Source organism: Python bivittatus, unplaced genomic scaffold (genome assembly GCF_059951505.1).
Source record: "Python bivittatus isolate LINGU-HERP-01145 unplaced genomic scaffold, Pbiv_v1 ctg000750_np1212, whole genome shotgun sequence".
NCBI lineage: Eukaryota > Metazoa > Chordata > Lepidosauria > Squamata > Pythonidae > Python > Python bivittatus.
In genome coordinates this window covers 918,875-937,559 of record NW_028277102.1, presented here as the reverse complement: position 1 = coordinate 937,559, position 18,685 = coordinate 918,875, and the positions used below count along the sequence as shown (strand labels likewise).

Here is an 18,685-nt window from a genome sequence, read left to right as displayed (position 1 = left end):
TCATGATATCTATCAGAACTTCATGGCCAGTAATATCTATAGCCCTTTAGCATGGAAGCATAATACAGGTATTCCTTGATTAGCAACCACAGTTGGGACCAGCAACTCCATCACTAAGCAACACAGTCGCTAAGTGAAACATCACATGACTGCGATGGGCTTATGACATCACTTCCCCTTTGGTCGTTAAGTGAAACATCACACGACCGCAACTGCTGGCTTCTCCATTGACTCTGCTTGTCAGAAGCTGGCTGTGAAGCACGCAAATGGTGATCAGGTGACTGTGGGATGCAGTGACAGTCATAAATGTGAGGTCTGATCGTAAAGTTACTTTTTCAGTGCTGTCATAACTTTGAATGGTTGCTAAGCAGAGCAGTTATTAAACGAGGTCTTCCTGTATAGCAATCTAGTTCAAATAACATTAACAACATTGCAATAATATTCTGAGGCCAGTTTGGTGGAGTGGTGAAGGCATCAGGTTAGAAACTGGGAGACTGTGAGTTCTAGTCCTGCCTTGGGCACAATGCCAGCTGGGTGACGCTGGGCCAGTCCTATCTCTCAGCCCCGGGAAGAAGGAGAAGGCAAGGGCAAACCACTTCTGAAATCTTGCCAAGAAATTTGTAGTGACATCCCTATTTGAATAAGCTGTATCTGTTAAAATACTGTAAAATCTTTCCAGCATAACCTGTTCCTGAAAAGTCATATGGTTGTAAAACAATAACTCAGATTACCTAACAGCTTCAGTGAGGGGGATAAAAACAGGCCATTGATTTGCATACAGTTGCTATGAGATAATGTCCATCTAGAACAGTGTTGCTCAAAAGTGTGATCCGAGGACTCTTGGGGGGGTCTGCAAAATCAAATTATTTTTGCAGCCTATGTTGAAAAATAATACAATATTAAAATCCCATCAAACAATTGTGAGAAGCGGTAGCAGCAGTGAATGCGTCAATTTTCGTTTTGAATGTGGTCAGTATCAATAAATATAACCCATACAAACAAAAGCTCTTTTGGGGTCCTCCATCATTTTTAAGAATGGAAAGGGGTCCTGAGAGAGAAAAGTTTAAGAAACACTGCTGTAGAGCAGGGTTCCTCAATCTTGGCAACTTTAAGATGGGTGGACTTCAACTCCCAGAATTCCCCAGCCAGCAAGGCTGGCTGAGGAATTCTGGGAGTTGAAGTCCACCCATCTTAAAGTTGCCAAGGTTGAGGAACCCTGCTCTAGAGGATCAAATTTAGACATTGCTACTATGACTTGAACAGAAATGTTCTCACTGTAAGAACCAGGAACTGGTGTTCCTCCTCCGTCTGCTGACCAAATGCTGCTGCTAAATTCAAGGCACCTCCTGTTCTCTCCCCCTTGTGCTTCTTTATATTTAATCCAGGTTTGGACTGGGAGGGTCTTTAAACAGAAGGCGCCTTCCAGTGGAGCATAGTTCTCCACATCGAGGGCCCTCCTCTGCAAAGTTAGAGCCGTGAGCATCCTAGAGTTTTGCAGGGCTTTCTGGAATTCAATTAGCTAACAAGGCTACTTGGAGAAAAAGAGAGAATTAACGTTGCCCTATGAACAAGGGTTCTGAATACACGCTCTCCTCATTTAGCAACCTCAATCCATTCCAGCCATTTCGTTGTTAAGAAAAATAGTCGCTAAGCAAACAGGTGACTGAGAGAAAGAGAGAGGCTGCAAAGATCACTGGTTGCTGCCGTCTCGTTCAGATAAAGTTCTGTCATACAGTGTCCTGTGCCTGACCCATTCCTCCCCCCCCCCACTTTTTTTGCCCCCTCACAGAGCGGAGAGTTTGCCTAAACAAGTTATCTCTTCCTGAGCTGCTTTTCTCCTCAGTGCAGCAGTTTCCTAAAAAGTGCTTCCTGCAAGTTAACAAGCTCAGCTCTGTGACTTAGTTGATTAGAACCCCTGAACAGCTTGGGCTGCTACCTGAAACTGACCAGACCTTAATCAGTTTCACACTGAAGGCTTTTGTGATCAGATACATGAAATTTGGTTGTAAATGTCCACATTGGGACTTGTTAAGGGTCACCAACTAGTGCACCATTCAACTGTGCATTTTTGTTTTCTAGTACACAAGCTGAAGCCTGGAACCAACATCAGAAAAGGCTTTCAATCCGTCTATGAGATGATGGTTTTGCAGGACTTGAAAGAGAAGCAGCAGGGGCTGAACCCCACTCCTGTAACCTCCACAGTACATCATATCATTATCGTCCTAACTGATGGTGAGCAATTCAAGAGGAAAATGCAAACCCTTAAGTTCCTTTGGTTGCTCTTGTTCTGTCGTTTCAGAAAGCATTCTTTTTAGATTACCTTAAAAAAAATCATAAGAGGAGCCAGCAATTAAGGGCTTCAACTTCTCTGCCTGGAAAGGAAGGAAGGGAGGGAGGGAGGGAGGGAAGGAGAGAGAGAGAGGGAGGAGGGAGGGAGGGACGGAAAGAAAGCGATGAAAGAAAGAAAAGAAAGAGAAAAGAAAGAGAGAAAGAGAAAGAGAGAAATCAAGACAGAAACAGACAGATAGAAAGACAAAGACAGAGAGACAGAAAGAGAGAAAGAGACAGAGAGACAGAAAGAAAGGATTATTTATTGACCCCCAAACATCTATTATATGAAAATAATTTAATAAATACTACTTTAACTAATAGTACTACAAATAACAATAGCAACATTGAACCCTGGAGGTTGATGACCACTCCGGACAACCCCGTCCTGTGCCATATAGGGCTTTATCGGTAACAGCCAGCACCTTGAATAGCAATTTGGCCAAAGTCTCCTGAGATCACTGAACTTTGAAAGACTGGCCATTTGTATTTTACTTTGATTAAGAGTGGCAGAGGGCTTACAGGGTGGCGAATCTTGGTTCATCATATTTATTCTATTTACTGAAAGTACGTATTTCCTAGTTTGCCATCCAATATCACACAACATTTGAGTGTTCTTCAGCAGATGTAATGTTCAGCTCCCGTCTTCCAAAAAGCAGCTTTTTTAGAGGACTGAAGGTCAATGAAACGTGTTGGTGTGCCAAAGTACAGTGGTGCCTCGGGTCACGAACGCTGCTGTTCACGACCAGTTCGGGTCACGAACAGCTCCGTTCACAAAATCTTGCTTCCGTTCGCCAACGCCGGATCGGGTGACGAACAGGACCCATGGCCATTTTCCCTCCCGTGGCACGTGGTCGTGGCTTCCTGAAGGGAGGGGGACTCTCCCCCCGAGCAATAACCGCCTCCCCACCCGCCTTCCTGTCCTCCGCGCCAGAAGTCGCCTCGAGCAAGGTTAGCGTTCTCTCTCTTCGTACTGTACTTTGTGTCATATTTTTGTGGTTTAAAAAAACAACAACATATGGTTCAGAACGGATTAACCGTATTTACATTGAACCTTAGGGGGAAATTTGATTCGGGTCGCGACGCGAATTAAGTTCGTGAACCGAGGGACCACTGTATTATTATTAGATGTATATCCCGCTTTTATTTTGTTGAACTCAAGGCAGCATATATAATGCTCCCACCCCAACAACATTTTCCTCACGACAGCAAGCCGGTGAGGTAGGCCGTAGGAACTTCCATTTGGCAGAGGCAGCGCGTGGATCTCTGCGCAGGTGTGTCTGTCAAAAAATCGAGGGGGCAGCCACGCCTCCCATGGAAGCCACACCCCTCTGTGTGCATTGGTGCACCTGAAAAGGGGCAGGGCTTTGTTCGTGCGGTTGTGGCTACATCTTGACTTTTTTGCGCCCCACCCCGTGGATGCCCCTGGCAACTAGGCCTCTGTGGATACCAGATCTGAAGGCAAACAAAGGCCTTGCTTAAGGCTGCCTCAAGACCTACTGAAAATAGGGTGCTTTTGGAAAAGGTTGGAAATAGAATCCAGGACTGGACGGATGTTTTTTGGTTCGACAAGGCTGTTGCGTAATCTGTTGATTCCATTCCGCTCCATTCGTCCCCACCCCACCCCAAATATAGCAGGCCAGCTCAGCAAAACGGCGCTCTGCAATAATAGTTTCTTTCTCTAGGCAACTACAACATGGGGGGTTCCCCAGCTTCTGCTGTCCAGCTTATGAAGGAGTTGCTTAACACTGGGAGACCTTCCCCAAACTCTCATGATGATTATTTGGGTAAGATCATGATGGATCCCTGGGCAGCTCCGTTTCGCCTTGTTTGCATTTCACCGCAGTGACTCAAGCCGCAGCCCCTGGGGGCCGTGATTATTTTCTTTTATTAATGTGAATTTGCCTTACTGTGATCATTTTGAAGGGAAAAGGTATGTAAATAATTGTATCAGTATTCTTTCTTGATAATACTTATATTTTCTATATCCTTTTAAATACAGATTTGAAAGGATATAGAAATATGGTTAAAAAGGGAGAAAGAGAAAAAAAACTCTTCCAGTAAAATATAGGTGGATAACTTACTAGCCTTGAATAACCAGCTGATCTGAAGTATCCTGTGGCTAATATAGTCTAATACACCATTAATGACTTAGAGTAATATAGACATTTCAGGCCTCCATTAAATTGTAAAAATATTCATTAGTCTGATTAAAATCAATAAGAAAAAGAAAAACTATAAAGAATAAAGAATACATTGAAAAGTTACTATAAATAATATGTAGATTATATATCTGATTAAAATATGAACTCTAGAACCCGCATTTGGGATGTGGTACAATGTTATTGTCCAGTCTCTGGATCATAGAGCATTTTAAATCTTCTTCTCCTCCACAATTTTAATTGTGGATTTGAACTGATGAAAATCTCTTCTTTGGGGAGTTACTTTATTGGAAAGAGATAAAACCATGTACAGAAAACTCTAAAGTAGAGTCTCTGATTCATGGAACAAATGTTGCACACCAGCTGTCTGGTGATAATATTTCTTTATTTCTTTATCAAATTTGTCACCGCCCATCTCGTCGAAATGACTCTGGGCAGTTTACAGCAGAGATGAAATCAATTAAAATACACTATAAAATATAATGTGTATGTTCATCCACAAGGAATTCAGTGGACTTTTTTTCTTGCTCAGTGGTGGATGTATAGAACATAGGGAATGGCCTTGAAGGACCGGAGGAAGAGCCGCTACCAAGGCAATGGTCAGATAAGTTAAGAGGGGCTTGACCCGGGCCAAGAAAATAATTGGAAAAAACGTCCCTAGTTCACACAAATATAAAATGAGGGAGAGGGAAGCACATTCAGACTTGCAAGATTTTATTACTATAGCTGTTATAATAAAGGTAATCCTGATCTACATGGCATGGGTTTCTTAGTCTGGTGTATCTTATAGGGTTGACAGTGGCAAACTGGTTCCAGGTAAGTGTAAGGGGCCATATGCCAGCAACAAACAGGTCTATAACCCAGATTGGATGAGAACCTCCCCACTGATGAGGATGTCTTATGAATTGCATTAAGCCCATCATCAGGAGATGACTCATGACCAGTTTTAATTAAACAAGGCTATAGGATGTGAAATATTTGTACCAGAAATTCCCCTGGAAGCCGTGGTAGTAAATTCCCCTGCAAAAGAATCTGTGACGAGATCTGGCATTAATAACTGTATGACATTATCCTTCCTGGAAATCCGGAAAAAGGGAATGACAGCTAATCATCATGGTTGTATGGAATCTTTAAGTTCAGAAGCTATCAACCACTATGTCTGCCTCTCATCTGCTGTTATTGGGCTTCCTAGATGCTGCTTCAAGTCTATCTGCAGAATCCGTGGTTTCATCAAAACAACACAATGAGCTTTGTGATGCTGTGATCCTTACATACTTGTGTGCAACATCGTGACCTTCATTTTCTCCTTTCCTCCCCTTGTCCCCTCTGTGGATGCTAATGGCTGGCTGGTAGGCCACCACAGGACACCAGCAAACCTCCTTCAGCAAAGCTTTTGGACGTGTTGTCTGAAAGCATTTTCCTGCAATGCAGTGATGATGACTTACTGTGTAGCAGCTGCCTGGTTTCACTCTGGCACCATGGTATTTCTCTCCTTAACTTATCTTTCTGTCCACATTTGCATCTAGATATTTATGTCTTTGGTCATGGCCACATCGTCAACACAGAAACTATTAATGAGTTGGCTTCTCACAAACCCAATGAGAGACACAGCTTCATTTTGAAGGACTTGGATGAGCTACAAGAGGCCTTGGAGGAAAAAATGGGTAATTTGAACTTTCATTTCACTGATTTCATGACTTATCTACTTGGCCCTGACACTCAACATTTTCTTTTCCAGAAAAGGAGGGAGTTAGAAGTTTCCATCTCCTCTTCCCCATTTTTTATTTTTTTTCCTTTTTGATCCTCAAGCAGATTCTCTCTCAGGAATGTATTCCCTTATGAAGTTTTCTATTGAACATTGTGGTGAAGAATTGAGGGACACATCTAGGATAGACATTTGCATTTATAGATAGCACTGACCAGGCCTCTGGACTTGGAGATAATCCCACAGTTCCCAAACTGTGGGTCGCGCTGCCCCAGAGTGCCCCAGTGAATTCACAAGGGTGCTGCGGGATATTTTAGTACTTATGAAATTGAACTTGCTGTGGCTCCCTCAGGTGCTGCAGTGCAGAGTTTGGGAACTGCTAGAGATGCCATGAACTGAGAAAGTTTGAGAACTTCTGGGATAAACCGTTTGCCTTGAATACGCATGTATTCATTCATTCATTCATTCATTCATTCATTCATTCATTCATTCATTCATTCATTCATGCAATTTATTTAGCCACTCATCTCACATATGTCACTCATACCTTTTAACTAAAACATCAAGTAATCAATCAACTTTCCCACATGTATACATTACTCAGGGACCTGCTGTAGAGGAAAAATCTGGTCTGCCCATCCCTTGCCCAGCCTACAGCTGCACTACACATCCCAGTTTTTACTTACTGTCTCCTCTCATCCACTCCCATCAAAATTCTGCCAAACACCTTCCAGACACACTTAATGCTTAATCTCCCTTTAGTGGTTGCATTCATTCTTACTGCTATTCCAGGTACAGGGGAAGAGTAATGACATTCTTCTCATCAACAGGCAATTGTCACACACACAGGAAACAAGTCACACAGCCCTGCCACCAGCAAATGACAGCCATATTTTAACATTTCTCCACTTATACCCTCCACGCCAGAACGACAATAGGTCATGTGGCTTTAAAGCAAAATGAAAGAATTGAGCGGCATCAGCGGAGAAAGGATAGAAATCTGAGATCAGCAAACTTTTCAGTATATGGGTGCCATCCTGCAACTTTGCATGGCATCATAGACTAATAGTAATCATTTTCCATGCCTCGGATATCACTAGATCTCATGCATTTTCACCTGAAGTCTCAGGAGAACACTGAGATCTTATGAGATTTGGCAATCTCAAGAGAATTTGGCAACTTTTATACTTTTTCAATGTAAATGTTTAACTTGGGGGTTCGGTAGGTACCATCTTGAGGTTTTGAGGATGTGTGGTCATCCATCCATGGGCACCATGTTGCCAATCCCGGTTATAAAGCCTTCTGTGGTTGAGGAATAAAAGTGTGGGGGGGCCAGTATAGGAACTGTCCATCCACTTTGCTCTGTTTCCATCTTCCTCCTCCCAGGGAATCCTGAGGCTGTGGATGTCATTTGTTTCCAACTTTACGTACTGTCCTTTCTAGGAATCCAGAAGTCCCACCTATCTGTCTCCCTTCCAGTCTGCTCATCTCCTCCTGCTTTTTTCTAGGAAGTTCTACCTTCCAAAAATATGTCTTTCTATTCCCAGGTGAAGATGAGTCTTTGCCCATATGTGGTTTCTCCCTGGGACCAGAAGCAGAAGATGACATTCAGAAGTACCCCTGGTTTGCCAGAGTCGCCATTAATGTAAGACCAAGTAGAACCAGGATAGATATGTTTTTTATGGGCATAAGGCCAGCACAAAAACCACTTATTACGAAAATCGAGCCAATCCAGTAAAAATAACTTGAGCTGCAAAACCTGACCAGACAAAACCTAAAACCAGAAATCATTAAAAGAGGCCAATGACATAAAAGGGGTGTCTATAAAGCCTACAGTAAGGAAAAAGATAAAATTATAGAATATGAAAAGGCAGCTATCTAGCTGAAACAAATTGGACAAATCAGAAGATTAATCAGGTTATTCATTCATTCATTCATTCATTCATTCATTCATTCATTCATTCATTCATTCATTTTTGAACTTATATACTGCCCATCTCTCCCAGAGGGTGACTCTGGGCGGCTTATCATTGAAAAAAGGCTATATTAGGCAAAAAGAGAAAATACAAAAATAAATAATAACAAGTAGCAGATGAAACAGTAAAAGCAAAATTACAATTAACATGAAAGCTGTGAAAATCCACATTTGAAATGTTGAGAGCACATACAGGATACACTCAAAAAATGGGTGACAGGTGAGGCTTGCTTGTTGATAAAGTGGCTGCTGTGAAAGACTTTCCTGTTCACAAAACAGTCCTTTCCCACAAGGGGAACTAGACCCCATAATATTTTCTATTATCCCCATGGCACCTTTATGGAGTCAAAAACCAATGCTGCAAATCAACGCGATTGAAGTTGGAGCTTTATGTGGCAGCGTGGCAACCTTCTATTTTTTAAGAGTCTTTTTTAAAAAGTTGATGGGCCACCAGAGGAAGTATCTAGTGCAGCATTTCTCAACCTTGGCAACTTTAAGGCGTGTGGACCAACTCCCAGCTGGCTGGGGGAATTCTGGGAGTTGAAGTCCACACGCCTTAAAGTTGCCAAGGTTGAGAAACGCTGTTCTAGTGCAACATTGATACTTGTGAATACAGTGCTGATTACCCCGATCCATTTTCAAATGGAGTCCAAAAAATAAGTCTGCAAACTCTCCATGGACAGGGAGTCCCCAGTTTAAGAATGAGCTCTGTTCCCAAGATCTGTCCTTAAGTTGAATTTGTACGTAAGCCAGATCAGTATTATTGTATAATACTGCATAAGTAGTATTGGGTAATGAACTCAAACCATTGTGTATTTAACTCAAATCACTGTGTATTGAACTCAAATTTTGCAAAAAAAGGCTCCATTCTTAACTATGGGCCATCTGTAAACCGGGTGTTCTTAACCCGAGGACTCCCTGTATTTGGTTTAATGCATTCAGGTGGATTCATCTCCCAAACAATCATCAGTTTGGAGGTGAGAAATTGCTGTGTCGATGTGTCCAACCATGTCCCCAACCCAGCTGCATAAGCGAGCATTTTGTTTCCAGAATGGTTTGCCCAAATCATTCCACCTACAGCAAGTATTTTAATTCAGAAATGTTTGCCCAAATCTTACACGGATTCCCTATGGATGTTTGGAGGGATTTAATAGATTGCCATGGCTACTCAGCATCCTTCACTTTAGCGCAGTGCTTCTCAGCGTTGGCGGCTTGAAGACGTGTGAACTTCAACTCCCATCTTGAGCTAAACTCCATCACTGTTTGCTCTTCCCTGAGATATTGCACTGGAAATGTCTACTCTGTGCAATTTGTAGTTCTCTGTATATTGCTGAACTTCAGCTCTCAGCAGTCTCAGCCAGCATGGCTAATCGATGCTGAAATGGTAGCTTAGCAACATTTGCATGACAAAGAACTGTTGCTGAGTGGTTCATAACTGGGCAGCTGTCAATCAAGCTCAAGGCATAAGCAAAACTCTGCATTCCAGGCATGACGTGTGCCAACATTTCCTGGACCATTTCATTTTTCTCTTGAACAAGGGGATCTAAGACAAAACATGGAACCTTCCATACCTCAAATGCAGAATTTTGCACATAACTGTATAGCAACGAAATGTCTGGCAAAATGCCCTTGGTTCATGCTTCACCAATGCAAGATACACGTGCCATTGCTAAGGCAGATCCCTTCAGGTATATCAATATACCACAGCTTCCTGGGATCTGATTTGCTTTCCTTAACTGTCCTTGCTGCTTTCCATGATGATTGGGTTGGTTCTAAGGTCCAACTCAGTGTTTCTCAAACTTGGCAACTTAAGATGGGTGGACTTCAACTCCCAGAATTCTCAGGTCCAGCTCAGTGTTCTAAGGTCCAACTCAGTGTTTCTCAAACCTGGCAATTTTAAGATGGGTGGACTTCAACTCCCAGAATTCTCAGGTCCAGCTCAGTGTTTCTCAAACTTGGCAAGTGTTCTAAGGTCCAACTCAGTGTTTCTCAAACTTGGCAATTTTAAGATGGGTGGACTTCAACTCCCAGAATTCTCAGGTCCAGCTCAGTGTTTCTCAAACTTGGCAAGTGTTCTAAAGTCCAACTAAGTGTTCTAAGGTCCAACTCAGTGTTTCTCAAACTTAGCAACTTAAGATGTGTGGACTTCAGCTCTCAGAATTCTCAGGTCCAACTAAGTGTTCTAAGGTCCAACTCAGTGTTTCTCAAACTTGGCAACTTTAAGATGGGTGGACTTCAACTCCCAGAATTCTCAGGTCCAGCTCAGTGTTTCTCAAACTTGGCAAGTGTTCTAAAGTCCAACTAAGTGTTCTAAGGTCCAACTCAGTGTTTCTCAAACTTGGCAACTTAAGATGTGTGGACTTCAACTCTCAGAATTCTCAGGTCCAACTAAGTGTTCTAAGGTCCAACTCAGTGTTTCTCAAACTTGGCAACTTTAAGATGGGTGGACTTCAACTCCCAGAATTCTCAGGTCCAACTAAGTGTTCTAAGGTCCAACTCAGTGTTTCTCAAACTTGGCAACTTTAAGATGGGTGGACTTCAACTCTCAGAATTCTCAGGTCCAACTAAGTGTTCTAAGGTCCAACTCAGTGTTTCTCAAACTTGGCAACTTTAAGATGGGTGGACTTCAACTCTCAGAATTCTCAGGTCCAACTAAGTGTTCTAAGGTCCAACTCAGTGTTTCTCAAACCTGGCAATTTTAAGATGGGTGGACTTCAACTCCCAGAATTCTCAGGTCCAGCTCAGTGTTTCTCAAACTTGGCAAGTGTTCTAAAGTCCAACTAAGTGTTCTAAGGTCCAACTCAGTGTTTCTCAAACTTGGCAACTTTAAGATGGGTGGACTTCAACTCTCAGAATTCTCAGGTCCAACTAAGTGTTCTAAGGTCCAACTCAGTGTTTCTCAAACTTGGCAACTTTAAGATGTGTGGACTTCAACTCTCAGAATTCTCAGGTCCAACTAAGTGTTCTAAGGTCCAACTCAGTGTTTCTCAAACTTGGCAACTTTAAGATGGGTGGACTTCAACTCTCAGAATTCTCAGGTCCAACTAAGTGTTCTAAGGTCCAACTCAGTGTTTCTCAAACTTGGCAACTTTAAGATGTGTGGACTTCAACTCTCAGAATTCTCAGGTCCAACTAAGTGTCCTAAGGTCCAACTCAGTGTTTCTCAAACTTGGCAACTTTAAGATGGGTGGACTTCAACTCTCAGAATTCTCAGGTCCAACTAAGTGTTCTAAGGTCCAACTCAGTGTTTCTCAAACCTGGCAATTTTAAGATGGGTGGACTTCAACTCCCAGAATTCTCAGGTCCAGCTCAGTGTTTCTCAAACTTGGCAAGTGTTCTAAAGTCCAACTAAGTGTTCTAAGGTCCAACTCAGTGTTTCTCAAACCTGGCAATTTTAAGATGGGTGGACTTCAACTCCCAGAATTCTCAGGTCCAGCTCAGTGTTCTAAGGTCCAACTCAGTGTTTCTCAAACTTGGCAACTTTAAGATGGGTGGACTTCAATTCCCAGAATTCCCCATCCAGCATGCTGGCTGGGGAATTCTGGGAATTGAAGTCCACCCATCTTAAAGTTGCCAAGTTTGAGAAACACTGGTCAAACTCAATGGGATCTCCTCCAATGCTGCCATTTTTCAGTCCAAAATATCTGCTGTGAAAGGACTTACTAATGGGGTATCCGGGTTGTGCAGAGGCCTAGACTCAAAGGGGAACAGGGGATTTGGAGCACATAAGGGCACCTGTTGGCAGCTCCTCAAAATGCTGTGTCTTTCTGTGGGCTGGCACAGTAGCTCTTGGCAGTTGCCACACCATCTTGGGAAAAGATGCATCTGAACCAAGGAGGTACCAACAAGCATTATGTAAGCAACCCCACATGCTTTTTCCACTTCAGATCCTGTCTGCTGCTTAGCTGTTGTTAACAACTGGAGGCAATATCTCTACCAAACTGAAAAAAGACAGCCTATTCTGGAAACAGGTTTCAGCAGAAGTAGGCTGACCCAAGAAGGCGTAGCCCAACCTACTCCAAAATGGTGCCTCCCCTACATTTGTTGGACTACAACTCCAAGAATGCTGGCCGGACGTGCTAGGGGTTGTGTAATCCAACACATTTAGAGCATGCCAAGTTGGGGAAGGCTGGTGTAGGTGATAGCTGGAAATCATTGGATTTATCTCCCCTGATCTTCCCCAGACACAAAACTATACCAAAGTTTGGTCTAAGAAGCAAAACTATACCAGAGTTTGGTCTAAGAGATAGTGCTGACCTTCCCTTCTGCAAGAAATGAGGAACAGGGGTCTCCTCTGGTGTTAATGTAGTGCTTACCTGTGCTGAAGGAAGGGTGAGACTCTCCTCAAGAGGTTGATTGGAAATGATAAGAGATCACATCTCTCCATCCAGAGACCCAAAGACCACCCTCTACTACCACAAAGCACTGAAATACTCATTGGGAACATGCGTAAAAACGGCATTCAGTGGTTACTCTTGCTCTCTACCTTTCTGCTGTGACAAGAATAGGCCTCCTTAATCAGGCCAAGATCCATCTCAGTCCAGCACTTTGTGTTCCTTCAACGCCTCCATGGTGCTCACAAGGAGGAGAGACAGGCAAGTTCCTTTCCCACCCTTTTTTCTGACCTGGCATTTGGAGACACGCTACCCCCAGTCTAAAGTAACACTGAGTCTTTAAGGCCAATAGATGTTGATGCGCCTCTTCTGTATAAACTTATCCAATCCCCTGGCTTTGTCGAATGGCAAGAGACTCTGAAGCTCTAAGGTGAGACTGCTGCTGTTCTCTGTGATCCAGGGTGATTTTCACTTCCAAATTTTAGGAACCACTGCAAGAAATCTGCAAGGGAGTCATTATCACTGAGCAGTACATCTTGACAGCGGCCCACTGCTTGGCCAGGATTGATCGGATTGAAGATATCAGTGTCATCCTTGGTAAGCCACATTCTCGCGTGGGGCATGGGGATAGGAGGAAGAAGGGATGGATTACTAACTGGTGAAAAAAGACTTGTCTGCTTTGTTCTTACTTAACCGTAAGTAGCAATGGTTTCCCTTCCCATTGTTCCGTTACTACAATGGCCTCCATCATCTGAGAAGGTTTCCAGGACATTCACATTTTCTCTGTTTCTTCTTTAGGAACCACCCACTTTGCAGTAGCTGAAATCCGACGCCACCCGGAGTACAATAATCAGAAACTACAAAATAAGGGCATCCAGGAATTTTATGATTATGACGTGGCCCTGGTCAAACTCACCAAAAAACACCTACCATATTTTGCAAGGTGAATTGAAAGGAGATGAGGGGGAGAGTGCTGTAAATGCTGGCTCTGTTATTGTCCCTTTCATTTGCTAGTTAAAAGTTGCTCAGGTAGGAGGGCTGAGAAACAACACATGTGTTACCTTAGGCAGGAGATAGGGAGTAAAAAGAGTGAGAATGTGGTTAATACTCCAATAAAATATGTTTCCAGGAGCTATATACTTGGAAAGTAATGTGAGAAGGGTGTGCAAAACATTCTGATTTCAAAATATTCAAAATGTTCTGGAACAAAACACTCTAAGCTACAGCGTTTTGTTCTGAATTTGAACAAAATAAGGCATTTCATTCCATGTAGTTTCAAGCGCTCTGCCATCAGCTTCTCATAGCAAACATGCTTCCTTTTTATTTGCTGCCAATTTGCTACGAGAATGTAATGGTTTTAGTTAAAAATAATACACTTGGCCAATATTTCTATAGGTAGGGTGGTCGACGGTGTTTAGAATGGTCTATGCTAGGGGTACTGCATCTGTTCTTGCTCTCCTTGCTCTCTTGGTGGCCTTGGATACCATTGACCATGGTGGTATCCTTCTGGATTGGCTCCGTGGGTTGAGAGCAGGTGGCACAGTATTGAGCTGGTTCTCTTCCTTCCTATGGGGCTGGTACCAGGCAGTGTTAATTGGGAGTGAGAAGTCCAACTCACAGCCCCTCTATGCGGGGTGCTGCAGGGTGTGGTGCTCTCTCCATTCCTATTTAACATCTACATGAAGCTGCTGGGTGAGATCATCCATCGCCATGGGGCTAGGTATCATCAGTATGCTGATGATACACAATTATACATCTCTGCCCCTGGCAAACTAACCAACGCTGTTGATGTCCTGTCCCGGCTGTGGGGTCAGGATGGGGAACAACAGGTTCAGTCGAACCCTGGCAAGACAGTGGCTCTGGGTTTTGGGGCCTACTGGATGTGGGACTTTACCATCTTTGATTCTGGATGGGGTCGCACTACCCCAGGCAGACTCAGTGCACAATCTGGGGGTCCTTCTAGACCGAGGAGTCCTGCTGAAAGAACAGGTGGCAGTCCTGGCTAGGAGGGCCTTTGCACAGCTTCCTGTTACGTGCCAGTTGTGCCTTTTCCTGGACCATGAGGCTCTATTCACAATCACTTGCATCCTGGTCATCCCAAGAGTGGATTGCTGTAATGTGCTCTACGTGGGCTGCCCTTGAAGAGTATCTGGAAGCTTCAGCTGGTGCGCAGACAGTTCTGTGTGCCTCTAGGATGGCCCATGTCATACATCTGTTCCGGGAGCTGCATTGGCTGCTAGTCTGCTTCTGGGTACAATTCAAGGTGCTGGTTCTGACCTTTAAAGCCCTACATGGCATGGGACCAGGTTATTTGAGGGACCACCTGTTCCCGATCACATCTTCCTGTTCCATCAGGTCCAGCAGGAGGGGTATGTTGTGGGTCCCGTCTGCTAAAGAATTCTATCTGACAGAGCCCAGACAACGTGCCTTTTCTGCTGCGGTTCCCACCCTCTGGAACATCATCTCCCCCTCAAGGTGAGGTTAGCCCCATCCCTATTAACCTTTCGGAAGGCCCTGAAAATGTGGTTCTTCCAGCAACCTTGGGATCCCATGGGGAGCCTCCGGGATGGTTGTATTGCGTTTAGATGGGTGTTCTCCTGCAATCTTGTTTTCCTTATCTTATTTATCTTGTTTTCATTTATTTTTTTTAAGTGTTTTTAATAGCTGTGATATTGTTTTAACTATTGGTTGTACGCCGCCCAGAGTCACATTTAGTGAGTTGGGCGGCTGTATAAATGTGTTGAATGAATGAATGAATGAATGAATGAATGAATGAATGAATGAATGAATGAATGAATGCCCTACTTATTTGCTGCCTTGGGATGAAAAACAAGGGAAAAGGGGCTTGTTTCGGATTCTCATTGTTCCTTGTTTTTGTTTGTTTGTTTTGTCCTGGAGAGTATAACTCACTGAAATGTTCTGAAAGATTCTTCCAAGGGGGATGTTTTGTTCTGACTTGAAATAAAATATTTTTTTACTGTTCTGTGCATCTCCCTAATTATATGACGTGGACCCTCTCGTTGGAGACCTTGCAATGACCTCTATCCTCTCTGCTACTACCCCCTTCCTACAGGCCGGTCTGCCTCCCGTGCACGGTAGAAACCACTCGGATTCTCAGAAAGCCACATCCGCAGACCACTTGTAAGGATCATGGTAAGAAGACGCCAAGTGTTCAGTTCTCGGTAGAGACAGAAAACATTTTAGCATCCCGAGTTATGAATAAAGTAAACTCTTGATTTAACGGACTAGTAGAGGGAAAGGGGTGCCCGTTCAAACTGAATGTCTTTTAAATTCAGTGTTTATCCTCCTCCTAACAACAACAAGAATGAAGAGAGCAAGGCTGGTGTGGATCTTCTGCTCTCTCCCCTCAGTAGCCTGCCTGTTCCCCCAAACATCCCAGCCCCTTCCTTCCCTCTTCCCCACAGCTGTCACCACATAGGCCATCCGCCCTCCCCGCCTCCATTTTCCCAATTCCATCTCTCATTTGCCTGCCCTCAGCCCCCAGCGATGTCCACAGTGGCATATTATGTCCACTAATCCAAAATGTGCTAAACTGAGGTTTGTTAACTTGACTCTCTATGGAACTATGAACCTAGGTGTGGCAAAGATTCAGGGCTACACTCCTGTTTTCTTTGCCAGCTCCACGTTGCTGGCCTCTTCCAGCTTTACTGATTAGACCACCTCTCGGGAACATGGGAGGAGGGGGTGAAAGTTTAACACAATCTCAAGGGCTTCTGGGCTTGTCCCATATTTGTCCACTGAAAACCTGGTTCTCCTCCTCCATCACTCCTTCGTAGATTAATCGCTTGCCAGTGCTCACCATCCTGCTTTACCTTTCTTGTTTTTTCTAGAGGAAGAACTCCTGTATGATGGGAATATTCCTTCTCTTTTCATAACCAACTGTGAATATAGCCATGGCCAGAAATCTGGATTGCGCCAGAGAGATGTGTGGATCAAGAATGGGGAAAAGGTGCTAACCGGGGACTCAGTTTGAGCGAGGGCCAGTTACATCATTAGCCATTCGGCAATAGTGAAAACACGAAGATGCGTTTGCTATCATATATGACAGAGTCCTGCTACCAATGTCACACAGGTAGCAAACCTGTCTCCAGACCAGCTGTCCTCTAGCCGGTCTCCCTCAAGATGTGTTGTCAGTACAACTCTCAGAGTTCCCCAACAACCATCTTGGCTTAGGACCTGAAGATATTTGGGGTCAACAGCTTCTAGGCCTCCTGGATGTGTCCACTGTTTCCCTAAATCCACATCTCCATTTCTCTCTTCAGAAAATTGCCTGCACCTTGGATGCCAAGAAAGCCAGCCAATATGAGAAGATTGCAAACATCTTGGAGTTGGTGACTGAACACTTCTTTTGCACAGGAAGCACTGATCCCCCGGTGGACCCCAACGTTTGTTTAGGTAAGCAGCATTAGCACCTCAATTTTTTTCCCTTCTCTTTAGGCACCAGGAAGTATAGGAGCTCCCAAGACACCAAGTGACCTAGCCCCAATCTTAGCTTCACTAGGTAGATCACATAAAAAAATCAATTCCACAGGAAGGCTAAAACTACTTTTATTGAAACTGGCTGTAATAACAGAATCTTGGAAGTCTGATACTGCTGTACCTCCTCCTCCTCGTTATACCCCAATAGACCAAGGAGGCATCTGCCTCAGCCTCTTCCAAGTGTTATCTTGTTGTCCTGGACTTCAAAAATGTTTCAGCCCTTTTGCCTAGGCAACCATTCTTGCATCAGGTAATGTTCTTTACTCTCGGCACCAGGGTTTCAGAGCAGGGATACTTCTTCAACAGGGAGAGGGGGCAGGAGGTTTTGGAAGAGTTCTTTAGGATAATAAAACGTTGGCTTCTTTGAAAAGAACCCTAGTTGTGTCAGCCCTGTAAAGATCTTCTGGAACAATCCTCCAAAGGGGAACAAGGGTCTTGGGAATGTTCACCTGAACAACAAGAATGACTGGCATTCTGTTCAAAGATGAGCCCAGTCTTTTTTGTCTGTATAAACATTGCAGGAATAAAGAATGTGTTGCCTTCCAGATGTTGCTAAACTAGAGTTCCCAGCATCCTTCATTACTGGGGATTATTGCTGGCTACGGCTGCTGGCAGCATCTGGAAGATCATAGCCCCTCTCCCCTGCTTATTGGGTCTACAGCCCAAAGGCCCAGGTCTTTGAAGCATCTAGCCCACTTACATATGGCAGCTTTTCTAATACAAGCTGCAGACTTGCCCACCTCCTCCGTTCCCAAGTCCCAAAATTCAGTGCTGTGCAGGACTATAGTGGAAGCTTCGGCCTTGAAGGATTTTTAGGAAGAAGGGAATCCCACGTGCAATATTTTCAAGCCAAGGATTACAATTGCCCTCGGATGAAAGGCCATGTAAAGCTGTGGACTAGACTGGGGAGAAAGATTCTGTGCCCTGGAAGAAGGTAGAACAAACTACCATGTTTTTATCAGGAAAACAACACTGATGCATCTCCACCGTGTGATGGCCCAAACCGGAGCTGAGAGTTGACTTTACACGTAATTAAAATGAAATTAAAGGATTAAACCTGGTTGAAAACTGAACTCTGCATGCCAATTTGATGGCAACACTTGGAGGGGTTCCTGGAACTACTGAACCAAGATTTCTGCCAGTAGGCTGTGCACCTGTTTTCTAAAATTCTTGGGTTGCCGGCTAATTTAGAATTTGCAGGATGCAGAACATTAGAGGAGGTGCCAGGACTGAAATAAACAAGATCAAGTTTATTAACGTTGTCCCTATTAATTACATAGAGCGCCAGGGGTTCTTCCCCAATCTGCCATAGTGACCCCAAACGGGCAGGGACAGTCTCTGGAATTTGACTCACAAAGGGGTTGCTTTTGCTGGGCAAGTTTTATAGCCCTTCCACCTCTCCCTCCCTCTCCACCCCAGTGTTGCTTCATTTAGGGATCAGCAAGGGGAGGTTAGATATTCATGAGGATTAAGTGTCTAGCAGGTATTGGGCACTGCCAGGACAAGAGGGCAAGAGTTAGAGCAGAAAGTTTGTTATCTCGCAGCTCGCAAGAGTAAATAGGAAGAAGCAGCTTGTCTAAGTAACCTCTCTTCCAGAGTTAATTTAAAAATGCAGGTCATTCACCGGACAGTACTTCTTGGCAGCCAAGGATGGATCATCTGCAAGATTGCTTCCCTTGGA

General features: G+C 43.9%; 1 protein-coding gene across 1 annotated transcript in view; it reads left to right on the top strand.

The window, feature by feature from the left end:
* LOC103054626 (complement factor B-like) overlaps window positions 1–18,685 on the top strand; it is a 31,431-nt gene that overhangs the window by 11,784 nt on the left and 962 nt on the right. Inside the window, exons 8-16 of the mRNA XM_088128606.1 lie at window positions 2,080–2,232; window positions 4,014–4,115; window positions 6,017–6,154; window positions 7,743–7,840; window positions 12,990–13,101; window positions 13,303–13,447; window positions 15,578–15,657; window positions 16,356–16,474; window positions 16,788–16,920. Of these exons, the coding sequence (XP_087984732.1) occupies window positions 2,080–2,232; window positions 4,014–4,115; window positions 6,017–6,154; window positions 7,743–7,840; window positions 12,990–13,101; window positions 13,303–13,447; window positions 15,578–15,657; window positions 16,356–16,474; window positions 16,788–16,920 (1,080 nt within the window). The remainder of the gene's footprint in view (window positions 1–2,079; window positions 2,233–4,013; window positions 4,116–6,016; window positions 6,155–7,742; window positions 7,841–12,989; window positions 13,102–13,302; window positions 13,448–15,577; window positions 15,658–16,355; window positions 16,475–16,787; window positions 16,921–18,685) is intronic.